At 54.7% G+C, this 24296-nt stretch overlaps 2 protein-coding genes across 2 annotated transcripts in view; one reads left to right on the top strand and one right to left on the bottom strand.

Moving 5' to 3' along the window:
- The first annotated feature begins 1919 nt into the window (after positions 1 to 1919).
- Positions 1920 to 20729, top strand: LOC119105901 (HBS1-like protein). Its single transcript, XM_037229465.1, is given in 18 exon segments — positions 1920 to 1982; positions 3961 to 4038; positions 4323 to 4480; positions 4976 to 5213; positions 8545 to 8661; positions 12790 to 12879; positions 13288 to 13462; positions 13797 to 13885; positions 14304 to 14448; positions 14957 to 15069; positions 15708 to 15824; positions 16836 to 17069; positions 17755 to 17931; positions 19176 to 19375; positions 19990 to 20061; positions 20063 to 20152; positions 20154 to 20237; positions 20545 to 20729. Coding segments are annotated over 17 exon segments (2151 nt in total). The 5' UTR covers positions 1920 to 1982; positions 3961 to 3995; the 3' UTR covers positions 20554 to 20729.
- A 582-nt stretch (positions 20730 to 21311) lies between these two features.
- Positions 21312 to 24296, bottom strand: part of Nf-YC (nuclear factor Y-box C) — a 53780-nt gene continuing 50795 nt past the window's right edge. Inside the window, exon 8 of the mRNA XM_037229464.1 lies at positions 21312 to 21466. Within this exon, the coding sequence (XP_037085359.1) occupies positions 21431 to 21466 (36 nt within the window). The 3' untranslated portion in view covers positions 21312 to 21430. The remainder of the gene's footprint in view (positions 21467 to 24296) is intronic.

Here is a 24296-nt window from a genome sequence, read left to right as displayed (position 1 = left end):
CCACAGCGCCAGCCACAGCTCCAGCTCCAGCTCCAGCGTCAGCTCCAGCTCCAGCCCCGGCCCAAGCCTCAGTGCCAGCTCCAATCCCAGTCCCATTCCCAGCCCTAGCCCCAGTCCCAGCCCCAGTCCCAGCCCCAGTCCGGCCCTAGGTCAGCCTCAGTCCTCAGTCATGCCGGCCTAAGCCCCAGTCCCAGCTCCATTCCCAAGCCCAAGCCCAGTGCCAGGCCCAGAACTGGGCCCAGACCCAGCCGCGATGCCAGTTCCAGTCCTAGGCCCAGGCTCAGCCACAGTACCAGGCCCAGGCCCAGCTGCAGTACCAGGCCCAGGCCCAGCCGCAGTCCCAGGCCCATGCCCAGCGGCAGTCCCAGGCCCACGCCCAGCCGCAGTCCCAGGCCCATGCCCAGCGGCAGTCCCAGGCCCACGCCCAGTTGCAGTCCCAGGCCCACGCCCAGTCGCAGTTCCAGGCCCAGGCCCGGCCGCAGACGCAGCCTTAGCCCCAGCTCAGCCGTGCGATGCACTACCTAGCGCCACGCTGATCACGTTACACATGGAGCCGACGGCGATTAGCCAAGGGGATTTGGTTGCAGGGGCGCTGAAACTGCTCAAGTTAAGGGGACTCTAAAATGCGGAAATGGGCCCTCTAAAATTCGGTAGTGTGCTGCTACAGGCCAGAAAGGACCATCTAGAAGTTGGAATGGAGTAACATTCTAAACGATAACTTATGGACCTTCTACAAGTCATGATGAGCATCTGCAGGCCGGAATGGCTTCTCTCAAGGCCAGGATGACCCCATGACCCTTCCAAAGGCCAGAATGGGCCCCTCACAGAACAGAATGGACCCACCTCAGCCAATTTTGAGCCACCTTCAGATCAGAATGGGCCTCTACGGGCCGGAATAAACATCTACAGTGCACAAAGGGCCCTCTTTAGGTTCAGAATTGCTCGCTTTTGGTCAGAAGGGGCCATAGTATCCCCGAATCAGCCCGCGATAGGTCAGAGTAGACTTTTGCATTCCCCCCCTCCCACAGCTTTCAAGTTGGAGGAGCTGTCCCCACCGCCGCCCCTCCCTCCCCCCCCCCCCCCCCCCCGGTTACCGCGTCCCTTGGGTGTCATCCCCTCTCTGGAGGTGATGCATGCCCCGGGAGCTGAAATTGTTCAAAATCGACTCGTGTTACTTAGTTTGTGAAGCCCTGACTCACCCCGACCCCGTTCCGTTTTGCGTATGTGTCTACAGTATCCAGGTGTTCCAACCATGTCACTTTCGTGCTCGACATGCGTATTTACTGTGCGCCAATCCTGCGTGTACACTGCCAGGCTCTGGGAGCGCGGGTAAAAACTTCTGAAATTTGGTAACTTTGCAGCTCAGTTTTGCCCACAGTGGAATTTTCATACGTGCCGGAATAAATTCGCGTTCGGCGTGGGTTTGGGTGTAATGCACGTGCGGCGAGAGTCCAGGCCAGATCAAGGTAAGAGTGTGTAAAATCAGCATAAGATTGATCACCGGTGTTAGAAATGTTTTGATGGGCGCAGTCGTACTAATTGATTATTTGCAGGGCGGTGTGTGCTTCTTAAGTCATGTTAAAATTCACAATCGTGCGACAAATTCTCATGACGTCAAAGGAAATGTTATACGTTAAGATACCGAAGCAAACACCGGATATGATGATATGAGCTCACTTATAACTTATAGTGTACTTTTCGAGTGGAAAAAACTGCTCCGAATTTCACGGTTTCTCTGTTTAGTGAATATGATCCTCAATGCATCATTGATTGTGTTATCATACCTTGCACAGCAGCTGTTGTATCTTGAAATGGGGTTCATGAATGCCAGTCGTTTATGACTCAGCATTATGTTTTTATCGACCTTAAGGCTTTGTTTACTGCATGACCTGTGGAATGGCTAGATGTGAATAATGTTGTTCAGTTGTTGATGCCTGGTTGACCTTGAAGGAGTGCATGTAACAGCCTGCACATACTTGTGGGTGTGTAGCTAAAAAACTAGAAGGATTTAGGTCATAAAGAGGGCAGGACTGTCAACTGCACCAAATGATCTTCAAGATGGGTATTCCATTGAAGCCATACCCAGAACAATCATGAACACTTCCCCATAAATGGAATGCTCCATATATGAAGGCATTGAAGCAAGCATCAGATATAATGAAACAGGCTCTCTCTTAATTGTTTGTTTGCTTCTAGGTGGATAAGAGTGCTGTAGATAATACCATTTATCTGTTCAGCAAGTATGATTCTCAAGATGCCATTGTACCTAGCATGACATTGATTGGTAGCCAATTGATGATCATTATGTCTTGAAATTGTGTGCATTTATGTGAGATTAAACAATTAACAGTGAGTGTGTGTCTTTGAAATTAAAGGGGTTTAGCTGTGCGTAGAAGGGCAGGGCTGTGAACTGCACCAAATGATCTTCAAGATGGGCACTTCAGTTCAAAACCCCATACAAATACAGAACACCTCCTTTAAGGGTGTAATATGTTTGGCTTGGAATTGTGCCCCATGTCTGGAAATTTTGTCACACGTTTCCCCTGCCAGAAGCTTATCCTTTGTGTTTGCCTGAGAATGACACCATCATGGGTAGCAATGAGGAACATCATTATAATTGGAACATTGATCAAGAGCAAGCAATCTGAGGGGGGAGAGGTGGCATGGTGGTCTGCTAAACACCATCTGTTTTGCCATGTGGCTGTGTGACATCAGTGCACTGAATCAGTTTGTTGCATGCATCAACCATGGGCCAGGCCAAATTGTGTTAAATTGTCACAGTTTTCCCAGGTAGGAATGTTTTTGGAGTATCATTGTCCTAAATTACCTTTTCAGCATACAATTGCTTGGATAATTGGTGCTTTTACCACAAAAATTGATGCTGGCTGTACTAAGCTCAGCACTCATATTTACATTTTGTGTTCTAAAATTGTGGCAGTGGCTGTGCTGCTATAGCACACCCATTTGGCATAACATGCATATTTACAGTCTGGAAAACACTGAGTTTTCCCCATATTGCTGAGGGAATGCCTCCATGGCAGCTGGTGTTTCCTCTCAACTGCATGCAATGTCAAAAGCAATCAGAAAACAGTAAGGTTCTATCGATATGTCAGTGTTTAAATTGCATGTTTCAAAAACATGAGGTATGTTGCTCCATTCCCTGCAATATCTGCCCTTCCTGCCAGACTGAGAGACAGGCAGCACCACATAGCCTTAGATGCTGTTTGCATCACAAAGCCCCAATGACATGCATGCATGCATGCATGCACGCACGCACGCACGCACGCACGCACGCACGCACGCACGCACGCACGCACGCACGCACGCACGCACGCACGCACGCACGCACGCACGCACGCATGCACGCACGCATGCACACACACACACACACACACACACATGCACACACACACACACACACACGCACACACACACACACACACACACACACACACACACACACACACACACACACACACACACACACACACACACACACACACACACACACACACACACACACACACACACACACACACACACACACACACACACACACACACACACACACACACACACACACACACACACACACACACACACACACACACACACACACACACACACACACACACACACACACACACACACACACACACACACACACACACACACACACACACACACACACACACACATACACACACACACACACACACACACACACACACACACACACACACACACACACACACACACACACAAATGCAGGTTTATCAGTCAACTGCATGTTTGTCAGCAACAATACCAACTTGATGGTCATGACAGTGGCAAAAGCTGTGTATTTTTAGTGAGAAATTAGCTGACTTGGATGCATGATCTTCCACCCATTCTTGATATGTCAGTGCATCAAACTCAGTTGACCTTATTACAGTGGTTTATGCTGTGGTCTGGTTTCAGCCTACTGAGACTGGTGTCAGACCACGCAAGACACCATGTCTCGACACCGCAATGTGCGTGGAATGAACTACGACGATGGTAAGCCTGTTGGTCGTCAATCTGGCGGGGTGCGATCTTTATTAAGAACGACTTACCCCAGTGTGGTCTTTTCACGCGCCCAGTTAGTTGTTTAACTGTATATGACATGGAAAGACATGAATTTCCATGCGAATAAGTTCCTCACACCACTGTGGTTATTCTCCCTTTAAAGATGAGACGTACCTTTGTCACGCCTGGCCCCTTAGTCAACCCACAAACTTAGATAGCCACGCACTTAGCTGAGAGGCCGGACGTTCGATGTGACGCTGGCTGGTTGTCCCCAGAATACGACGGCTACTATGACGTGTACGGCCACAGCGTGGACGACGAGTACACCATGTCGCCGTCGTCCGTAGAGCGCGAGTTCACGTTCGACCGCAGCCGACAGCACAACATGGACGCTTTCCTGCTGCACGACACCACCATCGCCGAGGAAGGCGAGGTGGGGCCCCCACTTGGGTAGCCCGGCGGCGTGGATTGACTCACAGTCGCCAGGGTATGGGTTCGAAACTCACCAGCGGCTGCGGTGCTGTGCTTTCATGGCGGGTGGCGATAATCAGGTAAGATTCGAATTGGTGCAAGTGCCATCACCTTGTAAGCCCCATCCCTTGCATGTCCCTTCTTCGCTTGCGTCCACGACTACGGCAAAATCGCGACGGTACCCCCTGTAACAACGATGCGGTAGGGTGGCGGTGCCTCCCCCTTCCCCGTCCCGCCGTGATCCCCTCCCCTCCCCACCCCGCCTTCCGCAGGACGTCCCTGACGTCACTCTGCACATCCCCCATCCCTCTGCCCCAGAAGGGCGTCATCTCCGTTTGTCTCTCCAGTGTGCCCGTGCGTCGCAGTATGACGGCGCACCACGCCCTCCCTCCCCTGTCGTTGGCAGCAGCAGGGCGTCGTCCCCCGTTCATCCATGACACGTGGTCTTGCGCCGCAGGAGAGCGCCGGCCACCCGGCGGCCGGCCGCCAAGACTCGACCGGCCCCCTGATCCCCGAGCAGTTGGGGGACGAGCAGCGCGCGCGCCTCCTCTCCTGTCTGGACGCCGTGCGGGACGTGGTGGGCGAGACGGTCTCGGATCACACCATCGTGCGGGCCGTGCTGCAGCACGACTACAGCTGCGCCCGCGCGCTGGACGCCATCCTGGCCGGCGCCGTAGCCGGCATGCCCGGATCAGGTGGGCGCACGGCCTGTTGTGGGATAGGGCGCATAGCCTTCCGGGCTCAAGCGTCCATCTTTGTATGAGTGACTTCTGGCGTCGGTTTTTTTTCGCGTTTCCTGTCTTGCAAACTTCAATATTGATCAGTTTCAGTAATGAGTGGGTGGGGAAAATGCCACGTTCTCTGACACTCATCAGGTGGCATGCCGTACAAACGCCTTCCACTCCTAGAGGGAACATTTGTTACGCCGTGTGCAGTTGACTAATTGTAGCATTTAATTGTGATTCATTTGTATGTTTAAAAGACGCCAAATGAATCATGTCAGGCCTTGTCCAGGTATTTCCTCACGGGTTGATCTTGTCTGCTAACTCGTAATTTGCAAACAAAGTATGGTGTATTTCATTGTTTTCAGACGCAAAGTCGGGCATATTATCCACCATTGTTTCCACGTGATCTCCGAAAATATGGCCGTAGTTCAGCGGCGATGAAAGGTCAGAATTTTTTTCCAAGGACATCTCCAACCTCTTGAGGGTCGTCAATGATGTCGCCGTTGACATATGGTTGGGTGGGGTTCGATTTGACCCTCTAAAGGTTTTTCCGGAATGGTTTCCGAACGGCATGGCGTAGCTGCGCAAAATTTTACCTAACTATGGACATTTGGATAGCGGATCGTTGGGCATAAAAATTTAGATATATCTTGTAGGGTCGCTGACCTACGACAGGTCAAGGTCAGGCCATGGGTTGAGCGAAGACGATTTCTAGGGAATCCTTCAATCTGATCTAACAACGGAATGTTAGACGAGACCGGACACCTCCGAGATAGTTTTTTAGGCAATACAAAAATTGAATGAAAAAAGTCCATCGACCAAGGGTCAGCTATGAAAGTTTGACCTAGGTCAACACCAACCTGTTTCATTACCATGGAGCTTGCTGTGTGAGGTAGTTTCTGGTACTCATCTCGATTTTTCGATAACAGCAACCGCATTATACATCTTCCATAGACTTATGATATGTCACGATAGGCCACAGACCTAAAATGGCCCAGATCAGCATTTTGTTTTTGGAATATACTGCTTCGCATGATGTTTGACGCTTATCTAAATGTGAAACGCAAAGCAGTCTTGTATGATTTCGGTCACTGTCACTTCCGAAAGGTCAGGCGTTTGACATAAAATGAGCACCGGTGTCTTTTGCCTAGATATCTAGGTTCTGGGGCGCTTTGGACACAAATCTAGTTTGACCTTGTTTGACCTTAATTGACCCGAAGGCCGTGACCCAGGAACCCCAAATTTTGACGCAAATGGGTTTACGTACAGGCCAACACACCTGTCAATTTGGTGTCTCTAGCTCTCTTAGTTTCTGAGATCGTAGGGGGATGAGATTTACCCGGCCACGCGGATGCATAGTAATTTTCAGCACCGGAAGTGGCATGCTCGCTCTCGCTTTGTCGGTAAATCTCCTTATCATGCGCCTAAGTTGCGTCATACATGCTCTACAATTGAATAAAATGATCAGGTTTGCCCACGCCTCTCGCTTTCGCTTTTGTTTTCTGGTCTTCCACAAATAAATCAGCATTTTGTCGATCACACCGAAAACGGTTTAAGGCCCGTTTTTTTGACGGGAATGGCCTCTTTGCATTCACCCCCCTCCAAGAACAGCTGGACTTTGATTTCCCGGTTTTCTTTGGGAGATTCTTTTTCGCTGCGCCAACAAAAATGCCATTCATGTCTCCGCAATTTTTGCTCTATGAAACTAGCGCACATCTCTCCGCAAACTCGTCCCACTCGGCTTGAGTCAGATTCAAGCTGAGAACAGGTCCGAACTTGGGTGTTTTTCCAATCCCATGTTCATTTGTCTATAGATCGGGAAATGGTCACTAGAGTGGAGGTCGGAATCTGTTTTCCAGCCCGGATACTGATCGCTACTGTTGGATGACACCGTGGTGCCTACCTGTGAATGAAGGCCGGAGTATTCGTCCGTCCTCGTGAGACTGTCATTATTCAACACGTTAAAGTATGTTGCTGGATAATTCGCTGCCAAATAATGCCCGTTCGGTCGCACCGGCCCACTCTCCAATAATGCCATTTTGGTCCCGCCCACTCTCCAATAATGCCCCTTCGGTCGCACCTGTCCACTCTCCAATAATGCCACTTTGGTCTCGCCCACTCTCCAATAATGCCCCTTTGGTCGCACCGGCCCACTCTCCAATAATGCCCCTTCCGTCGCACCGGCCCACTCTCCAATAATGCCCCTTCGGTCGCACCGGCCCACTCTCCAATAATGCCCCTCCGGTCGCACCGGCCCACTCTCCAATAATGCCCCTTTGGTCGCACCGGCCCACTCTCCACATCACACGCCGACTATCCGCATACTCACAGATAATAGTGGTCCAGAAAGAGTTGCAATGAGATAAGCTAGATTCGGGAGCGTTAAGTTTTCACTAGGGGGTAAAGAAAGAGAACAGGTGGCCAGTCTGATTCCACCGACTCTCACCAAGCAGACGTCGGCTTGTAGGGGCGTTTGTAGTTGTATTGGATAAGGTGTGGGGGCATCTTTGACATAAAGACAAACGCCACCCGGCCTCCGGACAATGTTTCCGTAAGAAGCGTGCATGATATAGCCGGAGGTGTGAAAGCCACATACATCTGTGAGTAGAGAATGGGTCTCTTGGATGCAAATCACATTGTGTGCCGTCTCCATAAGCACGGGCTCGATAGACGCCCGTCGCTATATTATGCCTCGCGAGTTCCATTGTTTTTGGGGGGAAAAACGTTAAGGAAATATCGTTACCAGGCGGACGCTACCCAGCCGGTATTCAGTTCTTTTGTTCTGGGGTCTGGGACGCATCCTGCTGCGCGTCAGTCCTGCACAACTAACCGTGACAGCCTCAAAACGCCGCGGGCAAGGACTGACCAGCCCGCACAAATCCCCTCCTCGCCCCTGAGAGGCGAGCTGTGCGAACAAAGAGGATACCTACCTAACAAGACAGAAAGTAAAAACACAGACAAAGGCACGTTTTCAGAGAGCAAAAAGTGCGCATTTAAATGAAACATAACACAAACCATAATCAACACAACACAAAACGCACATAAAAGTATATGATAAGTAATTGAGGTAGCAGAAATATGGAAATGAGGTACTAATAAACAATACATATCTGGATCCATTTTGTCATTCTTCCATGATTTGTGGTGGTGCTGAATGTCGGTGTTAACCTGACACTGCACCTGGTGCCGGAGATGAGCCGGTGTTCACCAGTCAGCCCCCAGTGACAGTTGGGCGCCGTGTTGCAGGCTCGTCCCGTGTTCGCCAGTCAGCCCTCAGTGACAGGTGGGCGCCGTGTTGCAGGCTCGTCCCGGCTCTCCAGGCGCGATTCTCTGGAAAGTCCGCCGACGGCTCGTGCCGTGGCCGAGGCCCGGCCAAGCTGCACCGAGCCGAGCCCAGACACCGCCGCCACCGCATCAGGTACGTTCGCTCCTGACCCGTGCCGCCTTAGGTGCGCTCAGGTGCGTTCTCAGGTACCGTGCACCATTGCAGCACCATTGAAAGATAAAAAGGATATAAATTGTGATTAGTTTTAAATCAGAAATAGCTGTCAACGCTTTATAACAGCACCGCGTTTCTTCCTTTCTTGGTAGCCCCAGAGTCTATCCCTAGTTCGTGACAGCTGCAGTTGTCGCGACCGCCGTCGTCATGACGACGGCGAAATCTGCTGAGGGCCCTGGTTAGCTGTTGAGTGTTAGAGCTGCCAATTTGAGCTGTTTTATTTCGAGCCTACAGGCTTAGTAGTGATACCACTTCTAGTATGAATAACGTCAATACAAAATAACGTTCGGGGTCGGTCTAGCGGGCAAGGGCTTGCGTCGAGAAGAGCATTGATTGTAGTGTAAACCGGCGCGTCGCATAGGTTTTGTAATGCTTTTATTCCCAAAGACAACGTACACTTTGGAAGGAGCCACTGTGGTAAACACAACGGGGTTGGAATGAAAGCCATAATACAACGTTTTGTTGAATTCACAGTTTGTGAAGTTGCATTTATTATATATATATATATATATATATATATATATATATATATATATATATATATATATATATGATACCCTTGTTTGTTTTTGAAGAGCAGTACAAGCTTTCGTAGCACTCGTTCCTTTAGCACCTTGACAAATTAGTGCGTTACAAACGTCACAGAACACACGCACGATACAAAAGCAAGATAAATGATATTTATTCAGTCATATTCGTGAGTAGGGAGTCCGATTTTTCGAGATTTCGAGATTTTCGAGGATCCAGAACGATATTTCTCCTGCATGAGCGGCTTCTTCAGATCGAAATTGTGCGCTATCCAGAAATATTTCGAGAAAATTGGCAGTACAGATGAAACTGGACACGTCTGACCTAACAATAGGGGACAAGTACAGGGAGGACCGCATACTCCCTTGAAGTCTGTAAAGACAGGTCCTGTACTGTGATATGCGCTGAATTATGAGCGCCTAATGCAGTGTTCTAATTTTGAAATGTCCCTCATTTGCATGTGCGTGCCTGGCGGCGGCTGCTGTGATCATTCTTGGGTAAGGTAAGGCTTTGTCCGGGCCGCAGCCGGTGCTCCTGCTGCGGCCGACGGTCCCGCCGCTCGTGACCCAGCGGCGGTCGGCGCTGCCCGCTCCCACTCCGCTGCCGTCGGCGCGGCGCTCCCCGGCGGTCTGGCCAGCATGCCGCCGGCACCTCGGGACCAGGCCGGACGGCCGTTGGTGGCACCTGCGGCCACCGGTGGCGACCCTTTTGCACGCGCTGACACCGCTTTGGACGGGGCTAGGCTTGGCTGGACGGGGCGGCCCTCAGCTGGTGCGAGTTCCCTGACGCAGATGGCATCATCTGTGGGACCTCACACAGCTGGTGTACCTTCCCTGAAACAGATGGCATCATCTGTGGGGCCTCACACAGCTGGTGTACCTCCCCTGAAACAGATGGCGTCATCTGTGGGACCTCACACAGCTGGTATACCTTCCCTAAAACAGATGGCGTCATTCGTGGGACCTCACACAGCTGGTGTACCTTCCCTGAAACAGATGACATCATCTGTGGGACCTCACACAGCAGGTGTACCTTCCCTTAAACAGATGGCGTCAGCTGTGGGACCTCGCACAGCTGGTGTACCTTCCCTGAAACAGATGGCGTCATCTGTGGGGCCTCACACAGCTGGTGTACCTTCACTGAAACAGATGGCGTCATCTGTGGGACCTCGCACAGCTGGCGTACCTCCCCTGAAACAGATGGCGTCATCTGTGGGACCTCACACAGCTGGCGTGCCTTCCCTGAAACAGATGGCGTCAGCTGTGGGACCTCGCACAGCTGGCGTACCTTCCCTGAAACAGATGGCGTCATCTGTGGAACCTCACACAGCTGGTGTACCTTCCCTGAAACAGATGGCGTCAGCTGTGGGACCTCGCACAGCTGGCGTACCTTCCCTGAAGCAGATGGCATCGTCTGTGGGGCCTCACACATCTAGAACTCCCTCCCTGAAGGCTGCGACTGGCGTAGCCGGCCGAGAACCGAGATCTGCTCCCTGCCAGGGCTCGGGGCCGGGGGTCCCCTCTCCGGGTGGCGGTGGAGGTGCGATCGACCTGAGTGCGGCGCTGCTGCCGGAGCCCCGTCCGAGGCCGCTCGGGCCGGGGGCACCTGGCGGTGCGGGACGGAAGGAGGCGTCGCTGGACGGCCGTGACACGTCTCCCGACGGCCAGCGCTGGCCAGAGGCCCTGCCGCCTCCCCCGCTGCCGCCGCTGCCGTCGCTACCGCCGCCAGTCGGTCTGTGCGCCGCGCCGTCGCCACTGGCTCGCAGCATGGCGCCGGCTGCGGCGCGCGGGCGGCGCCGACAGTTCTGGCTGTTCAGCGGCGCCTGGGCCCCGGGCGCCGAGCTGAGTCCGTTCAAGTTTGACACGCCCTCGCCCGACGACGAGGTGCTCGCCAAGCAGCGCCAGGTGCTGCGCAAGGTGTGACGTGGCGTGACGCTGGTACGGCGCGTGGTCCGTTCACCGGGCCGGGATGGACGGGGAGCGCATGGGGGCGTGTGGGGCGTCAAATGAACCTTTGATCAGTCGCGTGGGGCCGTGTGTGGCTTACGCTGCGGGGACGCTGTATATGCCGCGTATGCGATGCAACGTATTGTGGTGTTTGCTCAAGGGTTGACGTATGTTTTAAGCATACCTGCGCGATGTGTAGGGGGGGGGGGGGGGGGCTGGGGCGCGGCAGGTATGGTTATTGGCCAGTGTAAATTGAAACACTGGCGTTTTCATTGGAAAATATTAAATCCAGTCTTCTGGAATTCATGAATTCATCATCACCGCTTTGGCAGTTGCGATGTACCATTTTGTTTCACTGTATGACAGAATATTTTACCTCAACAAATTTGAAAGTATTTTTTACTCACGGTCTTCATCAAGTGGGATACCAAGCCTGAAGCATTCTGTACTTAGTGCAAACGATGAACAGTAACATGCTGTAATTGATGTTCAAAAATCAGTCAGGTTAACGGCATCTGTAATTATTGTCTAGGCATGGTTTTTATTTCGTAAAGGAAGCATACAACGGCTGCACGCCTTCAGGCGGTGTTTCATGAATGATCGTTGTATCTCTGGCGTGGAAGCTGGCATCGTGGGTGGTATCAATAAATACAACATTTGTACATTCCTAACCTCATGGCCTTCTCGACGCCGGTCTAAATTGAGTTGGACTGGAGCATGCGTGTATCTGAATATATTGTTGGTAAGTACCCCAAGGCCCCAAGGCTGGCGGATCTGCCCGTTCATGTTTGAGCTTGTTGTAAACTGATGCGGGCGAAAAGCGTGGTTAAGTGCCCAAGGTTTCTGTGCATGCTAACAAATCTGACAGTCTTGTGTGATGCCATACGTCCGGAACAACTGGCGTGCTTCGTTGCGATATTGAAACAGGGTCATAATGAAGTCATGAATGAATGATTCTGTGTCAAGTAAGTTGTCTGAAATTGACGCATGAGTGTTACTCATTAACCGCTAGTTCGGTGTTTCCCAGCCTGTTTGGGTCCATTCTGCCTTAAGCACGGGTCGAATTATGACCCTCTCCCCTCGAACCACACCACTAAATTCGGGTAACATTTATGGTGTTCAATTTGTACAGCTTTTAAGCCATCATATTCTTATCTCGAATTATCAACAGGATCATATAGGCAAATGATCCATGAACGGTTCTCTACATAACGATTGTACCCCTGGTGTCACGCTCGTACGTGAACTGCCCCTTTGTCAGTGGGAACATCGCTCCCGTTTCTGGTATTTGGAACAGGTATTTTGGACTCTATACACGTGGTGCGTGACTACATATGACAGAACGATCCTCCAGCCAGTGTCCACCTGTGTACGCTTCCTGTACGATTACCCTTTTATGACGTCATGCTTTGGCCGCACTGCAATTGTTTTGAGACCCTGTTATTGCCGCCTTAGGCAATATCAGGGTCCTTAGGGTGGATCCGCTCGGCTGGGTCGTCCTGTGCCCTTGGCTCTGTAACCCGCAATGCCTCCGAATGCCGTCCGGGCCTGACTGGCGGACCGCTCCTTGCAGCGATGTTCCGGCCAGTGAAGGCAGCTGAGGTCAACTGTCGGCCCGCCCCCGCCGCCCGTGTCATCATTGGCTTCCAGGAGCAGCCGGCTGGTATGGCCTTGGGCGATGCCTCGAAGGCGTCTCGTGCGAAGCATGGGACAAATACGGCTCTGTGTGGAACTGTGCCGATCTGTCTGGTCACTGTGCAGTCTGGGTTATATTATGCTTGACCGAGCCATGCACTGGCGTGTAAATGCTGTATATGCGAGTTCTTTGAAGAATCTGGTAACTTGTTCATATATATATATATATATATATATATATATATATATATATATATCGTCCACTTGTCTTGACAGCCTCATAACTTAGCGTCCTTTCATCTGATTTGTTCTGGTATTGGTAGCAGGTGCTCGGCTCGTGCGCGACAGCTTGTGAACAGAAGCTCCATGTCTCAATCACTCAGCACGTTCTCCCGCAGTGTGTGACCCCTCGGCCCACCCTCCGCATCTGCTCCAGGGTCAGAGAAGGAGACGCCGCCAGCCGCCGCGTCGGCGCCGGCGCTCCCGGCGGAAGTGCGTGAGCTGCGCGGCGCCGCCAGCCGCTCCGGCTCCAGCTCGCCTCTCTCGTCCCGCCGCCAGTCGCCCGCGCAGTCGGCCGGCGCCGATACCGCCTCGCCGCGCACCCCCGCCTCGTACGTGGCCGGCGGTGGTGCCGTGGGGCGCGCTCTGCTCCGGCGCGAGGAGATGAACACTGCACGGGCCGCGGTGGAGCGGCTCAGCTTATACTGTCGGCGCACATACTGTGACAGGCGATAGTTAGCACAGCCAGCTAGCAAGCTAGCCGGCTGCATGCGCAGAATCGTAAGCTAACGGGAGGCGCTGCGATCTTCTTTTCTCCCGTTATGTACTCGCTTAGGTGTTCACTGGGGCTTTCTTTGCACATGGGAGAAGGTGGGAGAGGGCTGCCGTCCTCGGCCCCATCGACGGTGACGTCTCGTCGGTGACACCATATCACGTGCTGTTTAGGACTCGGGACGCCCAGGCCGAGTACGACAAGGAGCGGGCGGGCGGCAAACAGCTGATCAACATGGTGGTCATCGGTCACGTGGACGCCGGTGAGTTCCGTCCCGATAGTGGCCCATCCCGGATCCTATGATGTGTCACTGGTTTCATTCTCATGGTTTGTCGTTTCCGCGGCGGGACGTCCACTGCTGAGGCGCGTCTTCCGTAATGGGCCATTCAAACTGGTAATGTTTTGGTAATGGGCCGTTGTCATTTGCGTATGCCTGTAACAACGCACTACGGCAATATTTTCGTAATGGGCTATTGTCATTTCCGTATGCTTTCATGCACAATGTACAATGCACATTTAATGCTAACATACACAGTGAATATTGTCTGATACACTGAAGTGTGAAGCTACATGTCAAGTAGGTTAAAACGATGTGCAAACTCGCTTGGGACTTGGGAGCGAAATAATGTGTTTCAGGCTGGCTGTGTCCACTCACATGGCATTCTTTCTTTCCTGAACAGGCAAATCTACTTTGATGGGCCATCTGCTCTGTCAACTGGGCTGTGTTAATAAGAAGGCCATGCATAAATATGAAACCGAGAGCAAGAAGATGGGCAAGCAGTCTTTCAAGTTCGCCTGGGTGCTAGACGAAACTGGCGAAGAGAGGTCAGTCCGGTGTTCCAGAAGGCGTGTCTTTGGTGGACAGTTTCAGTTTCCGTATTTTAAGGTCTGATCTTCACCTAACGAGTGATCCTGACCTCCACCCGTGGTTTCAGTGGCAACACTATGCTCGTGAATGATGTGCTGGCCTCTGTGGCGACCAGGCCACGCATGCAGGATGGTGCCAACTAAAGCGGGGCGGGGGCACAGGCGTCCACCACTTGACGTCGATGAGGGGACTTTACTCTTCAGCTGGCATAGATTGCCAGTCAATCTGAAGCTTTTGAAGTCGCCGATATTGTAGCAAACGATAAATAGAACGTTCCACTCGGTCATTCAATTCGCCCCAGCAGATAGCTTGTTTGACGTAACTGATGAGATGGCTTGTCTGGCGCAACTGACTAATCGTGCCTCCAGTGGCACCCACACATTTCGGACCTAGTCCCAGCTCCATGTTCTACCCCAGCACCAACGTGACCCCGATCTGATCTCCCCTAACCTGTCACGACCCCAGAGCACGCGGCATCACCATGGATGTGGCCCACTTCAAGTTCGAGACGCCGCAGAAGACGGTGACGCTGCTGGACGCGCCCGGCCACAAGGACTTTATTCCGAACATGATCACAGGTAAGAAAGCTCCACTCCGGTCAGGGTGGTAGCCACCAGCCTATGTGCAGGGGTCTCAGATGGTCACCTGGTCACGCGGGGGGGTCGCGTTCAACACGAACATCACCCCTTGCGTTCGTCTTAGTTCGCACCCCAGTTGTAGGAGGAATAATTTCGATGACACATGAGACGTCGAGTCTTAAGAACAGAGCAACGCGGTCTGGATATAAATTGCAACACAGGGTTTCAACGCTGTGGAAATGAGCACGACTGTCTTCCCTGCGGATGGCAGATGGTGGATGCAGTGCAATGTGTACCGCGGCAATAATCAATATAACTCATAAATGTCACGTGATATGTTGAAAACGCAACGTGCAAACTGACAATCTGCCATTATTAATTATTTTAACGATAGCACAACACTGCGTGATAACTCCGCTGTTATCTGACTAAATATGGAAGAGCCAGTCTTCCGGAGATGTTCTATATGCGCAGATACAGACCTGTATATCACGAGGGAGCGCAGCGCACTATGTCACGCTCCTGGTTACACATATGGATACATTAACATACACGTGTCTGCATCGGCACCCAAAACTGTCGGCAGCCCTGTGACCTCCGGATGACCCCGCCACCTGACGTGCCGTTGTGACCGCCAGGGGCCGCCGCCGCCGACGTAGCCGTGCTGGTGGTGAACGCCACCAACGGCGAGTTTGAGACGGGCTTCGAATCGGGCGGCCAGACCCGCGAGCACGCCATCCTGGTCCGCTCGCTGGGTGAGTGGGGAGCCGTTCCGGGTCAGGGTCACGTCTGGTCCGCTCGCTAGGTGAGTGGGGAGTCGTTCCGGCTCAGGATCATGTCTGATCCGCTCGTTGGCTGAGTGGGGAGCCGTACCGGGTTAGGGTCACGTCTGGTCCGCTCGTTGGGTGAGCTGGGAGCCTTACGATGTCAGGATCATGTCTGGTCGGGGTCAGGGTCACGTCTGGTCCGCTCGTTGGCTGAGTGGGGAGCCGTACCGGCTCAGGGTCATGTCTGGTCCGCTCGCTGGGTGAGTGGGGAGCCGTACCAGCTCAGGATCATGTCTGGTCCGCGCGCTGGGTGAGTGGGGAGCCGTACCAGCTCAGGGTCACGTCTGGTCCGCTCGCTGGGTGAGTGGGGAGCCGTTCCGGGTCAGGGTCACGTCTGGTCCGCTCGCTGGGTGAGTGGGGAGCCGTACCGGCTCAGGATCATGTCTGGTCCGCGCGCTGGGTGAGTGGGGAGCCGTACCGGGTCAGGGTCACGTCTGGTCCGCTCGTTGGGTGAGCTGGGAGCCTTACCATGTCAGGATCATGTTTGGTCGGGGTCAGGGTCACGTCTGGTCCGCTCGTTGGGTGACCCGGGAGCCTTACTAGGTCAGGATCATGTCTGGTCTGGGTCAGGGGCATATCTGGTCCGCTTGATCGGTGAGTGAGGAACCGTGCTGGGTCAGGGTCATGTCTGGTCCGCGTGCTGGGGAGTGGTGAGGCGCCGGTCTTGAGATTCTCGAAGCAGGGCGAAACATGGATTTTGGCGTGCCAGACTGCCAGAATGGAATCAAGACCGGTTTATGTTCGTCCCACACGGCATGCGGTCTTCAAGGGGAATGATTTCGCTGTAGTATATTGTGAAGAAATAGCCAGGCCATTCTGTATGGCCAAGTGAGTTGCGTTCGCCAGCCTAGCTCAGTGGGCGAGTCTTCTGATGATGCCACCTCCGCCGCTGGTCGTGACGCCGACGCGTGAGCCGCCGCCACCGCCGCCCTGCCTCAGGGGTCAGTCAGCTGGCGATCGCCGTCAACAAGCTGGACACGGTCGACTGGTCTCAGGCGCGCTTTGACGACATTCGGACGCGGCTGGGCGCCTTTTTGCGCTCGGTCGGCTTCCGCGAGTCCGAGCTGCGCTACGTGCCCTGCTCCGGCCTGACCGGCGAGAACCTGACGCAGCCGGCGCAGGAGCCGCAGCTGCAGGCCTGGTACAGCGGCCCCACCCTGCTGCAGGTGATAGGTCAGTGTTGACACCGGCGGTCGCGTCACCAGCCCGTCATGAATCGTAAGCAGTGCCGGGCTGGCACCGCCACGCACGGCGCAGCGTGCCCGCGCGCACTGTACGGCACGTGTTTGTTTGGGCGGCGGACGAACACTCACCGGCGTGGTTCGTCTCGGCGGCCCCCCGACTTGTGTGAAGCCTCCCCCGCCCGTCGTACCGGCTGAGCCCGTGTGTGGCTCTGGCGGTCACGCCCGGTGACGTCAGTGGCGTGGCTCCGGCGATCACGCCCGGTGACATCTCTGGTGTGGCTCCGGCGATTTCTCCCGGTGATGTCAGTGGTGTGGCTCTGGCGATCACGCCCAGTGACGTTAGTGGTGTGGCTCCGGCGATCACGCCCGTTGACGTCAGTGGTGTGGCTCCGGCGATCACGTCCAGTGATGTCAGTGGTGTGGCTCTGGCGATCACGCCCAGTGACGTCTCTGGTGTGGCTCCGGTGATATCTCCCGGTGATGTCACTGGTCCCGATGCTGTATCATCTGGCTGGGGCTGTGGCCGCGAGTTCAGACCGACACTCATACGGTGTCACCATCCCGTTCGGATGCGTCCGGTCTGCCTGATCGCCTTCCGCGGTGCCGCCGCTCACTCCGCCAGAGCTGGCGTGCGTCTGCCCCGCTGTGTGACGCGGCCTGTGTGTCGTGGTCAGACGGCTTCCCAGCGCCGAAGCGGGCCGTCTCCATGCCGCTGCGCCTGTTCGTCTCGGACGTGTTCAAGGGCCAGCAGCAGTCGGGCCTGAGCATGGCTGGCCGCATCGACTCCGGCATGATGCAGCTGGGGGACCGCGTGCTGGTCATGCCGCACGGCGACACGGCCACTGTCAAGGGTGAGGACGCTGGCGACGGCGGCGCTACGGGGGGCGCGGTAACGGTCTGGTGCGATACGGTGGTGTTTAAGTTCGGATCGGGGATGGCATGGTTTGCGGAGAAGTGCTGCAGAAAGTGCTCAGTCAAGAGGGGCCAGCAGCGATGCAGGTTCGCTATGCGCTACATTCTGCATGACTGTTACCTTAAGTGAAAGGGAGTGGTTTGGACGTTGTCAATCATGAACCATCTTTAGCCAACTTGGTCGGAAAGCCGCGATGCTGTAAGCAATATGACCATCTGCAATATCTGAAAACGAATGAGGAAAGCAGCCGCAAGCCATAAGCCATGTGCGTAGCTCCCATACTGTCACGTTTAGCCTGTTTGTGGATTTACGCGCCAGTGATTGGTACCTTGGTGCGAGGTGCGCGGCACAAGCCGTATCGCTCCAATTCAGACGAGTCCAGACGCTCGTTAGGATGGAATTCATCTGGCCCACCGGAATTGTTCTTGATAAAGCTGCTTTCGGCAGAACATGTGGGTGCGAACAGTTCGTGGGAAATAATGGTAGCGTATGAACCATGCCTTCAGTTGTTAAATATACATCATCGTATAGTAGTGCAAGTGTTGTCGAAAGCTGGTGTTTTTGCGATACACGCTTGCAGCTGACCGCACGTCAGAACCGACTGTAAGTTAGAGCCGACCGGCCAAGCTTTAGGGAGCCGAAAATTATACAAATGGGTGAGGTATTGCTTTGCACGATATCGGTACGCGTTTGGATCGCGTTACAAGCGGTCGCGGCTGGACCCAGTCCTTCACTTCAGACAGTTTTTGAAACTGCCCCCGGACGTGGGACTAACCCTCAGGATAGCACGTCGTCTCCTCTTGCTGCACTTCTTTGAAATAATGCTCCCTTACGTGGAAACGACGTCACGATAGGCTTTCCGACAATCGCCCTGTCACGAATTCTAAGCATTGTTGGTGACGTGGCGAGTGTGCCTGTGTATTCCCTATCCGCTCCAACTGATAAGCCCGTAATCGTGCCGTGTCCCGGCCGCAGCCGCCGAGCAGCAGGCGTCGTCTCCCAGTAACCGGCGGGCCTTTTGCAGACGAGTGCCACTGCCGCTAAGGCCCATTCGTGTCGCTGCATTCTCTTTCAAACCGCTTGCATCTCCAGGCTGTGTGCCAAGACTTGAGCCCCGACCTCCTTTAACGTCAACGCCACACCACCTGCCCCGCCTCTGACGCTGGTCCAGCGCCTCTGCAGGGCTGGCAATCGACGAGATGCCTGTGCAGTCGGCGTTCGCCGGCGACCACGTGACTGTGACGCTGTCCAGCGTCGACGCCCAAAGCCAAACAGTGGGCGTGGTGCTCTGTGACCCGGCCCGGCCGGTGCGCGTGGCCACCAGCGTGCAGGCACGCATCGTCATCTTCAGTATCGATCTGCCAATCACCAAGGGCTACCAGGTGAGGGAAGGGGACTGGGGGCGGTGGTGATCACGGGTCGGTGCCAGCGCCGTTCCGGAGGTGGAATGTGCTGAGGCATTCTCATTGGTGTGTGTACAAGATGTGTCTGTACGAATTCGCAGTCGGGTACAGGAATTCTGACAGCGGGTGGACCGGTCGCGTTTCTAACATCTCGGCCGCACGGATGGCGAGCGGACGGGCTGATGCGGGTCGACCGCCCGGCCCTGTTGCTGTGAGACCGCGCCGACCGCTCGCCGCCCGCCGCCCGCCGCCCGCCGACTGCCTGCCGACCACCTGCCAACCGCCTGCCGTGGCTTGTGGCGTCGGTCTGCCATGCCGCCAACGCTGCGCTTGCTTGCCACAGTGGCCTGTTCGTTGCGGAACTCGCCTAACGGAATCACCGCTGACCCCGGCGCTGAGGTCGGGAGCGGCCCCACGCCACGTCCCTGTTGCCATGCCATGCACCACGTCCTGTTGCCATGGTGGTGAGTGGATTGCCAGCCGGTGGGCGATGTGCGGCCCCGGATCGACAGGTCCCGGGTTCGTTTCGCGCCGCGGGCAACACTACTGACTCCCTGCCACGCTGACCGTCCGTTCATGCGTGCTTCTGACAGGTGGTGGTACACTACCAGTCGCTGAGCGAGCCGGCTACCGTGTCCCGGCTACTCTGTCAGCTGCACCGCTCCTACCGGGGAGGTGCTGAAGCGGCGGCCGCGCTGCCTGCCGGGTAACACCAGCGCCGACGTCGTCATCACCTTCCAGCGGCCCGTCTGTGTACGAGCTCTACAAGGATTTCCGGGAGTATGGCCGACTCATGCTGCGGGTGGCCGGGCACACGGTGGCAGCTGGACTCGTCACCGAGGTCAGCAGTGGCAATGGCGCCACCTGTGGTCACTCTCCCGCTCCAGTAACGTGTGTAGCGTTGTCGGGATGTCGGCTAGGTAGCTCCCCAGCGGTTATGAAGCGCCGGGCCGCTGCGTAGGAAGAGCCTGTACTGAGGTTACACTGTTCGCCACGTTCAGTACCCTCCCGCCGCGCTGGCCCGCTGTGCCGAAGACGCTACGCTCTGGCGTGCTATGCTCGAAGTGTGACGTCGATCCAGTGGATGGCATCATCTGACGGCGTCCCCACCCTGCCCGTCGCTCAGCTGACCGCCGTCCGTGTTTCAGGTTAAGTGACAAACGCCTCTAGTACGAGCCGCCAGCGCGGCGGAATGGGAGCGGCGGCCTATTTATATTATTTGCGGTCAGCGTGCCTGAGGTGATCCTGGTGTCGTCTGTTTTGCAATGGACTTGGGTGGGGCCTGGCCTCGTTAGCTAAATATTGTCTTACAATATACACCTCAAAGCTTTTACATAGCGTTTGATGTGCTGCTGCTCTGTTACATTCACCTTGTTTTCGAGTGATGTTTTTGAGTGAAGCGTGTCTCCGCGGGCTTAATCACTACATAACCGCAGCCGCAGCGCTCATCGATTTCCTCTGGTTCGTTTATCGCACAGTAGAGATGACTTTGTACATGTTTGCACGTTGTTACATCACAACGTTCCCACAGCACAGCGCACTCGCCCTCGCTCGCGTACACACGCGCACACAACCAAATGGTGTGATTCCTGCACATGTTATAGCAGCAACGCCGTCCACGGCGTCGTTTCAGCGTCATTTTTGATGAGCACACCACGGACTCGGTTCAAACGCACGTCATTCCACAACATACCTCATCACCGTCAGGCAGTCCGAACCCCGATGCAAAACACAGCATTCAACTACTCGCTCGATCACTCCGCGCGTCTTAAATACCGCACGGCATATAAACGCTGCGTCTTAACGGCGCACCGCATGGCGTTTCCCGGGCCGCACTGTGGCGCAGCTGGCGGCGGCGGCGGCGGCGCGGCGAGCACGACCGAGCACCCGCCCGTCGGCGGCGGGGCCGACACAAACGGTCTCCGGACGCCCGGGCGCGGCAGGAGGTCCGCCGCCGGCCGGAGACCGGCGGCGGACGGGTTATGAACGGCAGCGGCGGTGGCGGCCGGCGCCGCTACGTGCTCTCCGCCTGGGTTATGTACACCTGCTGACCCGCAGCACCTGCTGGCCCTGGAACGAGCCCAGACGCCCGTGAGAGCACAGAGCGGGGGCGGGACACGCCCGGCTGTGGCCAGCACACTGGACGTTGCCCGCCCCGCCAGCCACGCCGTCCATCCGGTCGCCTCGATGTTACGAATGTCCTCCCAGCCATCCGTTACGGTATTCACCAACGCTGTCCTGCCGGCCAGCGTTTCACCGATATTGCCACACCCGCGAAGGGCAATAAAGACCAAAACTAACCGAGACGCAATATCTTGAAGACCCGAAGCACTGCCACAAACTTAAGAAGGGAGATCACTCCACTTAAGTGGGCCCCCGCCGGCCTAACCAGAGAGCGATCCCGCGCGTAATGCCCCAAACTCGCACGACACTCCAGTGCTGTTTGCTCCGCACACACGTCATGCACTCCGGACTTCTATCAGCGGCCTCAGGCTGACGTGTCCACAGCTTGTGACGACGACCATCGGCACTGCTGCCTGCCCGGGCCTGCTGCAAGGACGATCGTCTGCTGGCCCGAGTTGTTCTGCCCCGCCACCCGCACCATCTGGATCTGGTTAGCGTTTCAGCTGAACCTGCGACGGGGCGCCATCCTGTCACCGTCGGTCATTGGCCGCCGCTGACCTTGTCCCGTGGTCACCGACGACCCGGTCCCCCGGTCCTGGTCCTATCGGCCGGGTCCCTTCCTAACCCTACGCCGTGGTCCCAGAAACCGGCTGCCGCCTCCCGGATCTGGACGCCACACGCGACGCAATTAGGACTGGCAGCACGGCTCCAGAGTCGCTCTCGTTATGCGCGCGACAAGCCGGAGAGGTCCGAACACTCGCTCGGTCAGAAAGACACCAGGACATTCTCGAACACAAGCGGCGGGACATCGGGCTCCCCACCGGGAGACCTGAACATCAGTAGCGCCCGCAGGCCAGCACACTTGTGTGGTCATCATCATTATTATCATCATCATCATCATCATCATCATCATCATCATCATCATCATCAACCGTCATCGTCATCGTCTGTGCAGCCGCTCACCGGGATCTGCTGCACTTGGCCATCGGCGCCCACCACCTGCTGTATGACCTGGATATTTTGCTGCTGTTGCTGTTGTTGCTGCTGCTGCTGCTGCGGCTGTGGCTGCTGCTGCACCAGCTGCCCCTGTGCGTTCACGTGCAGCTGCACCGTCTGGACGCCTGCCGCCTGGGTGCTGGCCTGCCGATACGAGATATGGCGCGTCATCTATGCTGCCCTCCACAGATGCGTCACAGACGTGTCGAGAGTGGATCTAAGATCCCGCAGGGTTCCATGCTGATGAGATACTGGGATCTTGGGGGGGTCCAGGCACCTGTCTGCTGCTAACTGGCTGAAAGTCGTGATATGTGGGCTGCAGCGTGGGTCCGTTGAAGCAAGACTTAATACGTGGGCTACGTTGCGTGCCGGTTGAAACACCACATGGCATGTACCCTGTGCCGCCGACGGGCCGAAATAAGGCAGGACACACGAGCTAGCACGGCGGGTCTGAACTAAGGCGGCATACACAAGCTGCACCGTCTGCCTGCTGAAACAAGCTACGGTATGTTGGCTGTAACGTCGGCCGGCAGAAACAAGTCACGGTATGTCAGCTGTGTCACGGTATGTCAGCTGTACCGTCAGCCGGTTGGAAGAAATCACGGTATGTCAGCTGTACCGTCTGCCGGCTGAAACAAGTCACGGCATGTTAGCTGTACTGTCGGGTGGCTGAAACAAGTCATGGTATGTAAGCTGTACCGTCTGCCGGCTGAAACAAGTCACGGCATGTTAGCTGTACTGTCGGGTGGCTGAAACAAGTCATGGTATGTTAGCTGTACTGTCGGGTGGCTGAAACAAGTCATGGTATGTAAGCTGTACCGTCAGCCGGCTGAAACAAGTCACGGTATGTCAGCTGTACCGTCTGCCGGCTGAAACAAGTCACGGCATGTTAGCTGTTCTGTCGGGTGGCTGAAACAAGTCACGGTATGTCAGCTGTACCGTCGGCCGGCTGAAACAAGTCATGGTATGTAAGCTGTACCGTCGGCCGGCTGAAACAAGTCACGGTATGTCAGCTGTACCGTCGGCCGGCTAAAACAAGTCATGGTATGTCAGCTGTACCGTCGGCCGGCTGAAACAAGTCACGGTATGTAAGCTGTACCGTCTGCCGGCTGAAAGAAAGCACGACAGATGAGTCGCGTTCCCGACTATTTGAAAGAAGCTATGACTAAGAGCTGTACACCTCACCCATCGGACGTAAGAGCTACACTGCCGGCAGATGGTAACACAGCTGCCAGAATGTACACTAGGGTGTCACTTTCTAAAATCGGTCGGGCTCTCAACCAAAAAGATTGGATTAACTTACTCCCAAAATCCCGTTTCATCGCGGGTTTTGGCCACTCGAATCTGCGTTCTCGATGTTAAAAACTTCTAAATATTTCGTAGATTCAAAATTGTTCTCCTCTAGAGGAATGACTTCCCATTTCAAGTTAATGTACGTTGCCTTTTGTCAAGAAGAGTCAGGTGTAATTTTAAAAAAAAAATATCACTAGATCTTGGTAATGGATCGCTAATGACCACCGCTGTCGCTAATCGTGTTGTATGACCACCACAGCCAAGGTCGTGCGACAAATACACTTCTGGAACAAATACACTGTTAAGGAAAACATGTGTTCACTTTAATCTGGACCCTTCTGTACTTTTAAAAGCTGCCGCAGGTGGTCAACTGTTCTTCAACCCCGTCCAGGCGATATCATTTGAAAACATTGTCAAATATTTGCGGACTGGCTTAACATATGAAGGAGTCGGCATGACAAAACATTGTTCCTGCAGGATACTTCTT

The sequence above is a fragment of the Pollicipes pollicipes genome, unplaced genomic scaffold (assembly GCF_011947565.3).
Source record: "Pollicipes pollicipes isolate AB1234 unplaced genomic scaffold, Ppol_2.1 Scaffold_6138;HRSCAF=7277_pilon_pilon_pilon, whole genome shotgun sequence".
NCBI lineage: Eukaryota > Metazoa > Arthropoda > Thecostraca > Pollicipedomorpha > Pollicipedidae > Pollicipes > Pollicipes pollicipes.
This window is presented reverse-complemented; position numbering and strand designations above follow the sequence as displayed.